Source organism: Oncorhynchus kisutch, linkage group LG14 (assembly GCF_002021735.2).
Source record: "Oncorhynchus kisutch isolate 150728-3 linkage group LG14, Okis_V2, whole genome shotgun sequence".
Lineage (NCBI taxonomy): Eukaryota > Metazoa > Chordata > Actinopteri > Salmoniformes > Salmonidae > Oncorhynchus > Oncorhynchus kisutch.
This window is the reverse complement of record NC_034187.2, coordinates 41,922,582-41,938,213: the sequence shown is the minus strand read 5'-3', so window position 1 is coordinate 41,938,213 and position 15,632 is coordinate 41,922,582. Positions and strand designations below refer to the sequence as shown.

At 42.2% G+C, this 15,632-nt stretch overlaps 2 protein-coding genes across 7 annotated transcripts in view; one reads left to right on the top strand and one right to left on the bottom strand.

Moving 5' to 3' along the window:
* Positions 1 to 6,075, bottom strand: part of fancm (FA complementation group M) — a 68,357-nt gene extending 62,282 nt beyond the window's left edge. For 4 of the 5 annotated variants that reach the window (XM_031788425.1, XM_031788427.1, XM_020470341.2 and 1 more), the window contains exons 1-4: positions 5,211 to 6,075; positions 4,941 to 5,113; positions 4,047 to 4,124; positions 3,629 to 3,787 (exon numbers count right to left, since the gene is read on the bottom strand). In XM_031788425.1, the coding sequence (XP_031644285.1) occupies positions 3,629 to 3,787; positions 4,047 to 4,124; positions 4,941 to 5,113; positions 5,211 to 5,955 (1,155 nt within the window). In that variant the 5' untranslated portion in view covers positions 5,956 to 6,075. The remainder of the gene's footprint in view (positions 1 to 3,628; positions 3,788 to 4,046; positions 4,125 to 4,940; positions 5,114 to 5,210) is intronic. The other variant, XM_031788429.1, reaches the window with a different exon arrangement.
* Positions 6,076 to 6,175: 100 nt separating this feature from the next.
* iqcc (IQ motif containing C) lies at positions 6,176 to 11,786 on the top strand. 2 transcript variants are annotated; one of them, XM_020470343.2, is made up of 5 exons: positions 6,176 to 6,338; positions 7,137 to 7,277; positions 10,490 to 10,811; positions 10,946 to 11,070; positions 11,210 to 11,786. In XM_020470343.2, the coding sequence occupies exons 1-5, from the start codon at positions 6,303 to 6,305 to the stop codon at positions 11,243 to 11,245; spliced, it is 660 nt and encodes a 219-aa protein (XP_020325932.1). In that variant the 5' UTR covers positions 6,176 to 6,302; the 3' UTR covers positions 11,246 to 11,786. The 2 variants fall into 2 exon arrangements, with proteins under 2 accessions (XP_020325932.1, XP_031644290.1); XM_031788430.1 differs by lacking the exon at positions 6,176 to 6,338 and adding an exon at positions 10,319 to 10,420 and having other exon boundaries at positions 7,166 to 7,277.
* The last annotated feature ends 3,846 nt before the right edge of the window (positions 11,787 to 15,632 follow it).

The following is a 15,632-nucleotide window of genomic DNA, read 5'->3' as shown; positions in this document are numbered from 1 at the left end:
ACTGCAATAGCGTAACAGGTGGGCTCCTCGAGAGGCAGGTGTTAGAGCGTTGGACTAGTTAACCATAAGGTTGCAAGATTGAATCCCTGAGATGACAAGGTAAAAATCTGTCGTTCTGCCCCTGAACAAGGCAGTTAACCCACCGTTACTAGGCCGTCATTGAAAATAAGAATGTGTTAACTGACTTGCATAGTTAAATAAAGATTAAAGGTGTGAAAAAATATATAAAACATTTTTAAAAATCGGCATCCAAATTTACAGATTTCCGATTGTTATGAAAACTTTAAAATCGGCCATTCCTATTAATCGGTCGACCCATTTAACCCCTTTTTTTAGGCACTAAACTACTTCCATACACACGTGTACAAAACATTAAGAACACCTTCCTAATATTGAGTTGCACCGCGCATTTTGCTCTCAAATGCCTCAATTCGTCGGGATATGGACTCTACAAGGAGTCGAAAGCGTTCCACAGGGATGCTGGCCCATGTTGACTCCAATGCTTCCCACAGTTGTGCGAAGTTGGCAGATGTCCTTTGGGTGGTGGACCATTATTGATACACACAGGAAACTGTTGAGCGTGAAAAAACCCAGCAGGTTGTAGTTCCTGACACAAACCGGTGCGCCTGGCACCTACTACTATACCCCTTTCAAAGGCACTTCAATCTTTTGTCTTGCCCATTCAACCTCAATGGCACACATACACAATCCAGGTGGTTAAAAAGTACCCAATTGTCATATGAGTAAAAGTAAAAGATACCTTAATAGAAAAGGACTCAAGTAAATGTGAGTCACTCAGTAAAATCTTACTTAAGTCTAAAAGTATTTGGTTTTAAATATCAAAAGTAGAATGTAATTGCTAAAATATGCTTAAGTATCAAAAGTGAGTATAAATAATTTCAAATTCCTTATATTAAGCAAACCAGATGACACCATTTGTATTTATTGATGAATAGCCAGGGGCACGCTCCAACAATTTATAAATGAAGCATGCATTTAGTGAGTCCACAATATCAGAGGCGGTAGGGATGAAACCAAACCAAAATCACTGACCTTTGCTGTATAACAATCAAGCATGCTATCTGCTGCATACTACATTTCTCTATGATCGGAGTCAACGCATTCCTCATTCTTAAAGACGGGGTTCCTTCTGCCATTAATCCTTGGGAGGGTTTCCTAAATGTTTTTTTCAGGTTGCCTAAGTCCAAACAGTGAAAAATATTCTTTGGGCTGATAACTTTTTGGACAATGGAAAAATTATTTCAGTGTAAACTTAAACTACTAAATAAAACTAGATGGACCTATATTTTATTTTTATTTTTGAGAACTAACAATCACCTAAAGGAAATAAATGTTTAAAAAAATCCAAAAACTATTCATTTAGCAGTATAGATTGTTTTAAAGCATAGTAACACATTAGCCATGGCAAAATGCAATAGAACTGTAGGAAATTAGCTTTAAAAATGTAGACTCAGCTAAATAACATTGCCAGGAGCAGCAGCACAAATATTGAGATGAGCAAGATGCAAGTCTTCAGTCATACAGTTATCTGCACATGTGCACGCACGGGTTCGCTTCACTCTTACAGCGTGGGCGCCACGGAACCAAAAGAGCGGAAATGTACCCACTATGCTGTTTACTTTCTGCATCTACGTCATATCACTAAGTCTACCTTTAAAACTGCAAAATTCTCTCCGCTACATGGCAGGATGTAGAATTGCAGGAAATGTGCTTTAAACTGCAAAATTTCTCAGGTGCATGGCAAAATGTCTAGAATTGCTGGAAATGAACTTAAATGCAAAAAAATCTGCTAGATGGGGGGGGCTCAAATTCTCTGGAATTCAGCCACGCTGACGGCCTGACCGTTTCCCCTGCTATGCCTACCAACTAAGCCTCTTTGTGATACAGAAAAACCCTGCTTAAAGACGACGTTCAAACTACAGTACAATATTACTTCTTTCTGTCTCTTTACATACGGTTCCAATCCAGACATTGCTTTGTGTCAATGTTTGTGCACGCTTCTCATCAGCAGTAACAAGTAACATTGAAAAGAGAGGAAAAGCATAGAGCACTTAAATAGAGCAACCTATCGTGTATAGTATTTTTATTCGAAGTAAGAAAAGTAACGTTTTTTTTAGTTCACAGCATTTAACAATTAACCCAATTTAACAAAAATCCATTAACTCAAAATAAGATTTTAGGAGGTATTATCGATCTTCACAAATATTTTGTAATAAAACCAATGACTAAGTGGATTCATTTAACGTCAAAGTGATCATTTGTATCATATCTATTTTGTTGACTCAACAATACATAGATCTATCATTCTTGTTTTAGAGGAGAATTAGGCCTATACTGATTAACACCGGACTATATAGTAAAGTAGCTGTGACGACGTCAGTCACAGACAGTACTGTACGTCAGGTAACTAACTGTACCTTGCCAAATCATCACTGTGTAAAGACTTGTTCAGGAGATCATCTTTCTCATTGCCCAGTGAGCCCCAGCTCAGTGCCTGAGAGAGCAGGAAATCTCCAGAGGGAACATCTGACATGTCTGCCAAATGACTTAATTCCCACTCAAAATACATAACCTACAAAAGAGGGAACGGAAATAAATATTCTTTCCCATGACAAGGGAATAATTGTGGGCTCAATTACTTGTGTGAAACACAATCCCTCACAAGCGGGATCCCATGCACAATATATCATGGAGCCTCAAGTAGGCTCAGGCTGTCACATTGATACTATGCAATGAGGCGCCCAGGGAGAGGCAAACATACCACTGTTAGTCAATGTTGAGGGCAACTAGTCTAGACCATGGAGGAGATGCTTGCCGAGGCAAACCTACTTTGAGTGAGTCAATGTTGAGGCCATGGCATCTTGTCTAGACCATAAACCATGAAAGTAACTTTGGAAATTCAGCACATCAGACAAGAGGTGCACCAACTACAGGCGGCACCACACGGGTCCAGTCTCCTCCTCGCCAGAGGCTGTCTGGAATGCTGGCTCATGGGGAGCACCTATCGGAGCGTTCATTTATCTGATTCGCATAGCAGCGCCAGTCACTTCAGCTCCAGTGGCTTGACAGGTGACACTGATTGAGGTTGGAGCTACAGTGCTGGATGAGTAGCTGGTGGATTGGCCCTTTGCTCTACAGCCACAACATTCTACCACTCCAGCCAATTGAGACCAATTAGTCTGAAATGGGCACATTGCCAAACAACTACAGTGCACCCTGGTATGCAGCTTCTCACTATATTGTTAGAAATAATAAATTAAGTTGTACCACACTGAGATGGCAAAAGAGAATGTTTACTCCCAAGTACGGGACAGTTGAAAAAAAACATCCTGCAATAACAAATCTCAGCCAGATGATGGTGACAGTGCACCAACACAAATATCACATAACCCAGGATCAAAAGGGAACCAGCCTCAAAAGGCCACTCCTTCACCACAAAGTTCAAAAAGCTAACAAGACAGACGTTATTATTGTGTCTTGGAAGGCTCTACAGCTGTCATACAGATAGGAACACTGTTTACCTTTCTAGTTGACATAAGCTACATCACATTTCCAGGAAAACAATCTGTGCCACCAAGTCTGTTATGAGAGGATCTATGGTGCCTACCTGTAGGTAGAGGGCCTGGTGCCCGGCCAGCGACTCCCCCAAGGGAACCACCACCTTCTCCAGGCTGCGCTGGTGGGAGTGGGCCTGGATGTCAGGGCTCTCTTCAGACCGCAGCTCAATGTGGGAAATCAGCAGGTTGGATATGACTTGCTGCACTGACTGGAGAGGAAGACAGTCAGGAGTGAGTTGATAGATTTCTAGGAAGTAGGTCATTTGGGTGATAATCCTACATAATGTGAATACTATTGAGGTGGAATATAATTTCTGTTCTCTTGTAAATGGTTGAAGTGGTACATCATTACAGAATGCCAGTGCATAATGTCATGTTAGTCCATTTAATACCATTTTGAAAGCATCATAAGGTCAAAATAATAGTTGTAAACATCCTCAGTGTTGTGGAAGAGGCTGTGCTGCTCACATTTGTGTCTCCACCTGGCGTGGCGCTGAGTGCCAGGATGCGAAACTGTTGAGTCTGGCTCCCCAACTGTCTTACCACCTGAGGAGAGAAGCAGTGACAACATGCTATTATTCCCGCAATTTAACAGTCACTAGAGAATAGATTTAAGGTGTCACAAAAACAATATCTGAGAAATAACATGGCGGTTTGATTGGGGGTATTTTTCTCACAAGGTCTCTCAAACAGGCACCTCTGCTGTTGATAATTATTGCTGCCATCACTAGCACATTAGAGGCTGCTGCCCCATATACATAGAATTGAAATCACTGGCCACTTTAATAAATGGAACACTAGTCACTTTAATAATGTTTACATATTTTGCATTACCCATCTCATATGTATATACTGTATTCTATTCTTCTGTATCTTAGTCTATGCCACTGATATTGCTCGCCCAAATATTTATATACTCTTAATTCTATTCCTTTACTTAGATTTGTGTGTATAATGTTGTGAAATTGTTAGATATTATTTGTTAGATATTACTGCACTGTCAGAGCTAGAAACACAAGCATTTCGCTACACCCGCAATAACATCTGCTAAACACGTGTATGCGACCAATAACATTTGATTTGATTTTGAGGACAGCAATGAAAATAAGCATCTGGGCTTTATTGTGTTTTCTTGTATGCATGTGATTCTGTCACCGGCTGGACAAGCCTATTACTTTTAATCATCTAATAAATTCTATCAATCAATCAATCAATCCCTCTGGTTGTAACTGGAGCCAGTATCAGTTATAGAACAGTGGTGAAATAGCTTACCTCTGGTCTGTAATGGTCATTGACATAAATGTAAAGCTCAACACAAACTACACAGAAACATTCTCAGGTATGGTTTTAAGTGTTAGATACCTGGCAATAGGCATGATTCCCCAGTGCCTTGTGAGCCTCGTCAATCACCACACACTTGACGTGCAGCGCGGGGCAGGTGGCTCGAGAAAGGTCGTTCACCAACACCTGGGGAGTGAGGAAGAAGATGCGCCTGGACCTCCACAGTTCCTGCCTCTGCTGAGCCTGCGTGCTCCCTGGTGGAAAAGGAATGGAAATGTCAGACAAGACATGTTTTATGGCCTTGCCATGGTCCTGCTTAAACACGTTTAAGATACATGTGTGGCAACTTACCTGTCAACTCTGCCATGTGTGTCTGTGGAATACCCATCACTTTGTAGCACGCTTCTATTTGTTGTGCCACCAGGGGTTTTGTTGGTGCCATGAAAACTATCTTTCCAGATGGATACCATCGATAAAAGTTGTACATTACCACAGCAGCAATGAAAGTCTTGCCCAGGCCAGTGGGGAGGCATACCAGCGTATTCTGAAATAAAGCTGCCTCCGATATCTTTAGTTGGTAGTCCCTTATGGGATAGTTGGTGGGGTAGATCCATACCTTTGCAGAGGAGCTGTCAAGGCCAGGGAAGTCTTTGTAATATGTTGATCCACTTGAGCTTATCTGTGTGAGACAAGTGCTCTCAACATTTGTTTTGTGTCTACTATGTTGTCCAAGTTTTCCATCAATTTGCAAAGACTTTTCCGCCTCATAAACAGCAACTACCATTAAATCATCATCATCTTCATCATCATCATCAGCAGCAGCAGCAGCAACAACAACAACCTCCTCGACATCTCTCACCTCGCTGTCAGCTGTGGACCCCTGATCAAATTCACCCCATAGCGTGTTACGGGGCGCCAGGGGCGGCAAAGTTATACCAGTCACCCTTTTCTGAGTCTTGACTGAGGCTGCTGTGCTGCTGTTTTGCGTTGTTTTTCGTCGTCCGGAAGACTGCTTTACATTATTCGTTTGACTAACCTTTTGCGGAACAGATGCTCCCCACGTCTGGAACAAAGTCATTTGGTTCACACCACTCATTTTCGCGTGTGGCGTTGATTTTTAGCAAGACGCCATACGGAGACCAGACAGCGAAATATTTTTGGACAGCCGTAGCGTTACGAAGTTTGCAAAAATAAGTACTTCCGGGGTCGCTCACATATTTTTCAAAATAAACACCAATAGCGACATAACGCAGAAATGACTAATAATAGCTTTGAATATATTAGACATATAGACGAGTTTCCAACGTATAAGGAGATGTTGATATATATTTTAAATTACACATTTCACGAAGGGACTTTCATTTTCACTTGACGTGATTGTGACACCGGAAAAGGAACAAAACTCGGTTTATTTCCCGCGAACTTTGCCTCGTTACCATAGCAATGGAGGGACGCGAGTGTACTTTCATACTTTTTCAGGTAAAAGCAGCTAGCTAGCTAACTAACTAGCTGGCTGGCTGGCTGGCTGGCTGGCCGGCCGGCGTATCCAAACAAAGAATGCTCGTTTGCTTACCCGTGTTGTCTTGCTACTATAGCTGCGTGCATGTTGCTTGAAAGCAGCTTCAAAGCTAACTTTAGCTAATGTTGGCTGGCAGCGGGGACTGAGTGTGGGTGGGAGGCTTAAGTTACTAGCTAACGTTAACAACGTAACACGATGCGTTGTAGCTGCTTGCTTAATACAGTAATACCGTATTGTAGCTAACTACAGTCTCTGTTGAACAGTGTTGTATTCACAAAATGTATGTAGCTAGCTTTTTATGATAGTGTAGATTCCCTGTATGTGAATGTAATCTGCCAAACGGTCTGAACCTTTATGGCACAGTAGGAAAGTGTACTACAACATGCTCTGTAACATACAGTACAGTATCCAATTGTTTGTTCATGCCCTAGCTGTACCCTTGCTCTAAAGTCAGGTAGATTCTCCCAGGAGCCTCCTTCATTTGATGGAAGTGTTTCCATTTGCTTTGGGAATAGAGGCTTCTCCGGAGAGGTGGAATAGTGTGGTCAATGCCATTCTGTATACAACAGACCCTGCCAATAGTTCTTGAGGGACCTAAATGGCAGAGGTGGAAACGTGCTCTCCCAGTTAGTGAAGGGTTGTTGGTTCAAACGTAGCTCTAGTTGTCAATTGCGACACTACTACTAGCGAACAAGTTTAACCTCACCAGGTGTTGTAGCCAACACTAACACAGTGGTCACCTCACCCCTTTCCCACAGGCACACGCTCGTGGATATCTGATGAGAAAGGAGATCAACTGCGCACGTTCAGAGTTTGAGGACATTGTGAGAGATATCGATGGAGAAGTGAACCACTTAGAGTGGAAGGGGCACATTATTGCCATTCCTCACTTCAAAGACGTAAGCATTTTAAGGTTTCAAATCAAATGTAATTGGATGGGTACACACATTCTGCTGATGTTATCGTGGGTGTAGCGAAACTCTTATAGTGCATTCGGAAAGTATTTAGGCCCCTTTACTTTTTCCACATTTTGTTACAGTTTGGCCAGGTGGCCAGCTCTGGGAAGAGTCTTGGTGGTTCCAAACTTCTTCCATTTAAGAATGATGGAGGCCACTATGTTCTTAGGGACCTTCAATGCTGCATACATTGTTTTGGTACCCTTCCCCAGATTTGTGCCTCGACACAATCCTGTCTCGGCGCTCCACAGACCATTCTTTCGACCTCAAGGCTTGTTTTTTGCTCTGACATACACTGTCAACTGTGGGACTTTATATAGACAGGTGTGTGCCTTTCCAAATCATGTCCAATCAATTGAATTTACCACAGGTGGACTCCAGTCAAGTTGTAGAAACATCTCAAGGATGATCAATGGAAACAGAATGCACCTTTTGGGTCTCATTGCAAAGGGTCAGAATACTTATGTAAATAAGGTATTTCAGTGTTTTATTTGTAATATATTTTCAAAAATGTCTAAACCTGATTATGCTTTGTTATTGTTTGGAGATTGGATAATATTAAAAGACAAAATCGAATCATTCTAGAATAATAATAAGAATTCTAGAATGTAACGTAACAAAATGTGGAAAAAGTCTAGGGGTCTGAATACCTTCCGAATGCACTGTATCTTCAACAGTGCAGTAATAACTAACAATACACAAACAAAAGCAACGTAAAAAATATTAGAATGAGCAATGTCTGTGTAATATAAATATATGTACACTACCAGTCAAAAGTTTTAGAACACCTACTCATTCAAGGGTTTTTCTTTATTATGACTATTTTCTACATTGTAGAATAAATGGGAATATATGAAAACTTTGACATAACACAAATGGATCATGTAGTAAACAAAAAAAGTGTATTTGAGATTCTTCAAAGTAGCCACCCTTTGCCTTTGACAGCTTTGCACACTCTTGGAATTAACTCAACCAGCTTCATGAGGAATGCTTTTCTAACGGTCTTGAAGGAGTTCCCACATATGTTGAGCACTTGTTGGCTGCTTTTCCTTCACTCTGCGGTCCAACTCATCCCAAACCATCTCAATTGGGTTGAGGTCGTAACTGAGTCAGGTTTGTAGGCCTCCTTGTCCACACACGCTTTTTCAGTTCTGCCCACAAATGTTCTATAGGATTGAGGTCAGGGCTTTGTGATGGCCACTCCAATACCTTGACTTTGTTGTCCTTATGCGATTTTGTCACAGATTTGGAAGTATGCTTTGGGTCATTGTCCATTTGGAAGAACCATTTGCCACCAAGCTTTAACTTCCTGACTGATGTCTTGAGATGTTGCTTCAATATATCCACATAATTTTCCATCCTCATGATGCCATCTATTTTGTGAAGTGCACCAGTCCCTTCTGTAGCAAAGCACCCCCACAACATGATGGTGTTCTTCAGCTTGCAAGCCTCCCCCTTTTTCCTCCAAACATAACGATGGTCATTATGGCCAAACAGTTCTATTTTTGTTTCATCAGACCAGAGAACATTTCTCCAAAAAGTACGATCTTTGTCCCCATGTGTAGTTAGTTGCAAACCGTAGTCTGGCTTATTTATGGCGGTTTTGGAGCAGTGGCTTCTTCCTTGCTGAACGGCCTTTCAAGTTACGTTGATATAGGACTCCTTTTTACTGTGGATATAGATACTTTTTGGACCTGTTTCCTCCAGCATCTTCATTGATTTGAACTTCTCGCATCAAAGAACGTTCATCTCTAGGAGACAGAACGCGTCTCCTTCCTGAGCAGTATGACGGCTGTGTGGTCCCATGGTGTTTATACTTGCGTACTATTGTTTGTACAGATGGACGTGGTACCTTCAAGCATTTGGAAATTGCTGCCAAGGATGAACCAGACTTGTGGAGGTATACAATTTATTTTCTGAGGTCTTGGCTGATTTCTTTTGATTTCCCCTTGATGTCAAGCAAAGAGGCACTGAGTTTGAAGGTAGGCCTTGAAATACATCCACAGGTACACCTCCAATTGACTCAAATGATGTCAATTAACCTATCAGAAGCTTCAAAAGCCATGCCATCATTTTCTGGAATTTTCCAAGCTATTTAAAGGCACAGTCAACTTAGTGTATGTAAACTTCTGACCAACTGGAATTGTGATACAGTGAATTATAAGTCAAATAATCTGTCTGTAAACAATTGTTGGAAAAAATGACTTTTGTCATGCACAAAGTAGATGTCCTAACCGACTTGACAAAACTATGGTTTGTTAACAAGAAATTTGTGGAGTGGTTGAAAAACGAGTTTTAATGTCTCCAACCTAAGTGTATGTAAACTTCCGACTTCAACTGTACCTTCCTCCTGCAGATAACCATTAACTTCTGGTGTAGCCCTAAGCACTCAATATTTCAATAGGATCCCTGATATAATGTAAACATTATAAATGACCCTCTCTCCCTCAGTGACATGACTAAGTATATATCCTATTCTCAGAACCCAAAGGGTGGCTATTTGAAGAATCAAATATAAAATATATTTTGATTTGTTTAACACTGTTTTGGTTACTACATTATTCCATATGTGTTATTTCATAGGTTTGATGTCTTCACTTTTATTCTACAATGTAGAAAATAGTAAAATTAAAGAAAAACTCTTGAATGAGTAGGTGTTCTAAAACTTGTGTGTGTGTGTAGACATTATGGAGTGACAGTATATGAATAGAAAAGGTGTGTACAGCAGTAGTTATATAGGTTGAGCCTTCACTAGAATACAGTGTGTATATACATGTGAAGTGGGTAAAACAATATGTAAACATTATTAAAGTGACCGGTGTTCAATGACTACGTGCAGCAGTCTCTAAGGTGCAGGGCTGAGTACCGGATGGTAGCCTGACTAAAGTTCAGGGCCGGGTACTGGGTGAAGGCCGGCTAGTGGTGACTATTTAACAGTCTGATGGCCTGGAAATAGAAGCTGTTTTTCAACCTCTCAACCCCAGCTTTGATGCACCTGTACTGGCTCCACCGTCTGGTAGCGTGGTGAACAAACCATGGCTCGGGTGGCTGAGGTCCTTGATGAGTTTGCCATTCTCTCGAAGACCGTAAGTTCTGCTTTTCATTTTCTGCGCCGTTTGTGTATCTAGCAAATGTTATTGTACTCTACCATACAGGATGGCCCATCTGGTATCTTCACCAAAAAACATGCGGAAGAAGCACCAGACAGGGGAAGCCATCCTCTGGAGCAGCCAGGGGAGAGAGAAGGGGCACAGCTTATGTCCGATAGGCTAGAACCAGAGAGAGATGACCCCTACAGCCATGGACGGGCATCCATCTCCAGGGGCTCCTCCAGGCCTTCTTCTTGTCCACCTGGGGGTGAGGGGGAGACTGAGGGCAGTCAGGGGGAGCAACTGGATGGAGGAGGCGTGCTGGAGAGCACAGGGGATACGACCACTGTCTGGAGCAGTCTGGGTCGAGATGGTTGTTTTCAGAAAGGTAAGGTGTGCGTGGGTCAAATAAAAGTTTAGTGTGTGTGAATCCAAATATGCTTGTTTTTAGAGACTTTATACTCATTGTTTTTAGGGCATGTAAGTTAATGACTTGCTCTAAACGTGTCTGCCTTTTCCCAGGTTCCCAGCGGTGGCGTAGTCTGGCCCAGGACGAGTCCCATACCCCTGAAGCCTTGCAGCTACACAGGAACACTCTGGCCATGGAGATGCTATGGCTTCAACAAGCTATTGCCAGCCGTAAAAAAGTGAAAGCCGTTTTCTCTAATTTGATGTCATTGTCGCATTGTTTTCATTGATTGTGTTGAAGAATAAGACCAATATTCAATGCAAGGTTAACAATTACATTATCTTTCTCTTCTCTCTCTCTCTCTCTCTCTCTCTCAGTACCTGTCACTGAAAGAGAGTCTGAATATTTCCTAATGGCAGAGGACCAAGGAGAGGCTGTTTCTCTAAACTGGACATTGATCTGAAGGACTGAATCTTTCCCCATGTTGATACATGAAATTATGTTAAGATACATAAATAATCATATACCAAATAAATTAATCTAGCTATCCCACACTGGGAGGGGTATAAAAAATGTTTTTTTGGGGGGGGGTATTTATTCAAGATGTGTATGAGTGGCACAGAGTGAATGTTTGGGGAAAACATGAATAATGTTTATGTTTGTAACTATCCATTGATGGCGTGGTCAAGTATATTATAGCTATGTTTTTTAATAAGAATAATACTTGGGTTGTTGCTGTCAGTGCTACATGTGATGTTGCTTCACGTCACTGCTATTGTCTTCATCGTTCCATATAACTATGGTGATCTCCATTCTTTTCAAACAAGTTACGGGAGAGATTCAAGGGAATTCCTGCTGCCTTTATAGTGTATCTCAGGTGATCCACACAAGCTCGTATTTCCCATTGAGACCACATACTCAATACAATCATTAAAGTGCAGTTATACAATTCAACATACTGTTCTTGTTTGTGTGGATATCGACAACACAAAAGCTGCTTTCTTGACAGCCCATAAAAGGTCAAGCAAGGGAGAATGTTTGAAATGGATGAATGGAAAAGGTACTTCAAGTCAACTCCCAGAGCCAAACCTATTGTAGAGGTGTTGTCCTTGAGCTTTAACTACTGTTTCCGTTGTACATACTACAGAACTAGCATTAGGCTTCACTTGTGAATTTGACCATGTCAATTCAACGGGTTTTTTAAATGTTTTTTTGAAGATGATGCATAAGTTTATGGTTTCTTATTTATTCAGCTTACAACACTGTCCCCTTGCTCTCTCTCTGTCTATTGCTCCTGCACTCTCCCTCTTCTTGTCGTTTGTTGCTGCTGATGGTTTTGCCCACAAAGCCAGTCATTGCTGGCCCTGCTGCCATGGCAACCAGGAAATACAGCCGCCAGAGATGTGTGTGTGTGTGAGAGAGAGAGCAGAGAAAGCGGGTGAGTCCAGAGCTGTGAGAGACCACCACACAGAACACAACAACAGAAGGGGGTCTCACCTAATTCAAACATTTCGACACTCTTCTAGCCTTCTGCGGTTTGAGTGTATGAGAGGTGGTGTGTTAGACCCCGAGCAGACGGGGATAAAGACAGCATCTGGTGAAATGGCTTCTAGTGGGTCAGCAACTCTCCTCCTGCCTCCGGTCAAGAGCGTGATGGTCTACAGGAACGGTGACCCCTTCTCCTCTGGCAGGAGGTTCGTGGTCAACCATCGACAGGTGGCCACCATGGAGGCATTCCTCAATGACGTGACCCACTGCATCCAGGCTCCACTAGCCTTGTGAGGACCCTGTACTCCCCCCCCCCCCCCCCCCCCCCCCATCAGGATCACCGGGTTAGGGAGCTGCATGACCCCCTAGTAGTCTACCAGGCAGGATTATGAATTCTCTGGAAATGGTCTTAATTCTACACCTGTATGTTCAATGGTCCATTTATTCATGTCGACCATGTATGTCTACCATGACTTGTGTAAATGCCTAGATACAGTAGGTTACATTATTTTTGTCAAAGTTAACGTTTCCTATGAGATGTAATGCAATTGTGTGCTCAATACACATGAAGCTCGTAAACCATTGTGCAAATATTTTATACAGACATGGGTCAAGCACTCTATGTCTCATTGACGTTGGGGATGACGTGTGAACCCTTGACATGTCTCTTGGTTTCTCCGTCCAGTTATTTGAACCCAGGGCTGAAGAAGCAGCCTGTACCCAGAGAAGGAGCTCAGGGTAAGGTTCGATATGCTTTTCTGTGTGTGGCGGCTCTCTGTCGGGTCCATTACTCATGAATCCAGGCCTAACCCATCTCGGACTCGCCACTGGAACGCTCCGAGGGGGGTGGTCACACTAACACACCCACTGAAATCAGGTGGATCAGAACCGGTACCAAGACAAATATGTAAATAAGCACCATAATAACGTCAATGTTCTGTGCTGTATTCAAGCTGTCACCCGGTGTCTTAGGTAATTGTTGGCCCATTTCAATAGCTCTCTCTTATCATCAGATACATTCACATATCAAAGGAGGATAGGTCTTGATGAGTTAACATTATGCAAAGGACTCTCGGACGTGTCACGGATGCTTGTCATGCAAGGCCATTTCAAGCGCAGCATCTCAATAGCCATTCGCACAATGGAAAGGGCTTGCTTTTTATTCAGTCCAATTGGTTGGATAGCAAGATATGAATGTATTTCATTTTCAGCTGTGGAGTGTGTGTACTGCTTTGGAGCAATATCGTACTCCTAAAAATAATATAAATCTCCATTATCTGACTGGGACCAGAAAGGCCACCATAACGTGCCCGTCAGCATTCTTTCTCTACACCACTGAGTTAATATGAAACAGTAGATAGGCGATTGTGTGACACTTGGGTTGGCACAGACGTTGTTTTTCCACTGTGTTATCAGGGCTCTGAACATGCCTGGGCAGGCCTGATACACAGCCTACAGATGTAGGATCTTAGTTTGAGCCAGTTTGCTACAGTAGGTAAATAATCCTACAGCAACAGGAAACGTGAATTAGCATGTGGATTATAATTCATGGCCATTTTTTATTGGGGTTGATACATTTCTCATTAGGGCAAATCAAGTCTGAAATTTCAAAGTGGAAATGACAAACTTTCTAAAAACCCAACAACCTTTTTAAAACAAGTTTGCATTTCCTGCTGTGCTTGCAACAAAAGAGTAATCAAATTAAGATCCTACACCTGTACGCAGCCCCTCACTGACAGCCCCCATGCCTACCGCTCGGTTTAAATACAACAACGTTGCATAGTGCCACATCAAAGTGGAAACACTGTAGAAACATTATTATCCGTCTGTGGCTAGGTTTAGTTTGAAGTATTGATTTTGTTGTTATATTATGTGGTCAGAAACAAGTGATATTAACAGGGCTTGCCTCAATAGCCTTTGGGCCTAATAGTAAGGTCAGTGGCAATTTTGTGGTCAGAGTGGCTATATTGTTTAGTTATTCATTCAAGTGGGCCACTCAAGATAGATGTGTAGATGTGTTATTGGCCAGGATGACGTATGTTGCCATGGACACTGCCCTCTGACTGAAGGGTGCGTGGCCCTAAGTAAGTGATAACCGCTTATTGTGAAATGTCTGTGGGTGAATGTTCTGTTCTGTAATTAATAAAACTGGTATTTTTACATTTGAGTCATTTTGCAGACGCTCTGATCCAGAGCAACTTACACAAGCATTTAGAGTCAAGTGCCTTGCTCAAAGGCACAGATGGATTTTTCACCTAGTCGTCTCGAGATTTGAACCAACAACCTTTCAGTTACTGGCCCAACGCTCTTAACCACCTGGTGTTAAATTATATCAAAATGGATAGTTGCTATATTAATGATTTTATCAAATTGTATTATTTGGCATTCACTGCTCAGAGGAGGTTGTATTTCTGCCTTGTCTTTTTTTCTGACTCACAAATCTGTCTAGAACTACAGTGCTGTAGTTTATTTGTAATGTATTCTGTTGTCTTTTTGTCCAAGGCAATATTACTCCACAGACCGAATGTGAGAGTAAAATGGAGAAAGTATATTCCTCTACCCTGTATCATAAAGTGAGTTTCCCTATTAACCTGCTCACCCATTCATAATCTCATAGTATACACATTGCATATAGAAACATACAATTTATTTGTGTGAGTTCCTCTACAGTGTTTTCCCTCAACAGGAGATCTCCTCTGCTTGCCATTCCGGTTCATCATTTCTCTCACGGAGGGCCTGATTTGAATAGGAATTAGATATCAGAGGTGGAACCACAAGAAAGCAACTTGTGGGCATGATGTGGCCCCTGGGCCACATGTTTGAGACCCCTGGCATAGTGTAAAGTATTGTATTCATGATTGTGTCTGTACACACGATGATTTATCGTTCATGTCTCTCTGTGTGTGTGTGTGTGTGTGTGTGCATTGCAGCCCAGGCCAGTGTGTTCAAAGGATGTGTACAGAGGAGGAGAGAGGAGGTGCAGGGGGCTGAGGAGGTGCTGGAGAATGAGAACACAGCAGTAGATCTCCCTGTTAACCAGGTATACCTCTTTTCTCTCCTCCACTCTTATTGTCCTCCTTACCCAAAGCCCTCCGTTCCAGGACAGCAACCACCCCCCTCCACTCCACGTTCCAACTTCTACCCTCAGGTTCCAGATACAAACCAGACTAAAAAGCAACTGATACAAGCACTCCTTTGTACCCACCGGCTAAAACATGTTAAACACTTGGCCCAAGTAGGGATAGGGAATTAAATGGTGCAGTATCTGATTTTCGGATGCATTCTATTGCCTGAAGAAGAAACAAAATCTAT

What these genes read in the sequence shown, in the direction of transcription:
- iqcc (XM_020470343.2), top strand. Translation starts at nt 6,303, where the DNA reads ATGGAGGGACGCGAGTGTACTTTCATACTTTTTCAG. An exon ending in GTACTTTCATACTTTTTCAG is followed by an intron (nt 6,339 to 7,136) that starts GTAAAAGCAGCT and finishes CCTTTCCCACAG; the next exon opens with GCACACGCTCGTGGATATCT. An exon ending in CCATTCCTCACTTCAAAGAC is followed by an intron (nt 7,278 to 10,489) that starts GTAAGCATTTTA and finishes TCTACCATACAG; the next exon opens with GATGGCCCATCTGGTATCTT.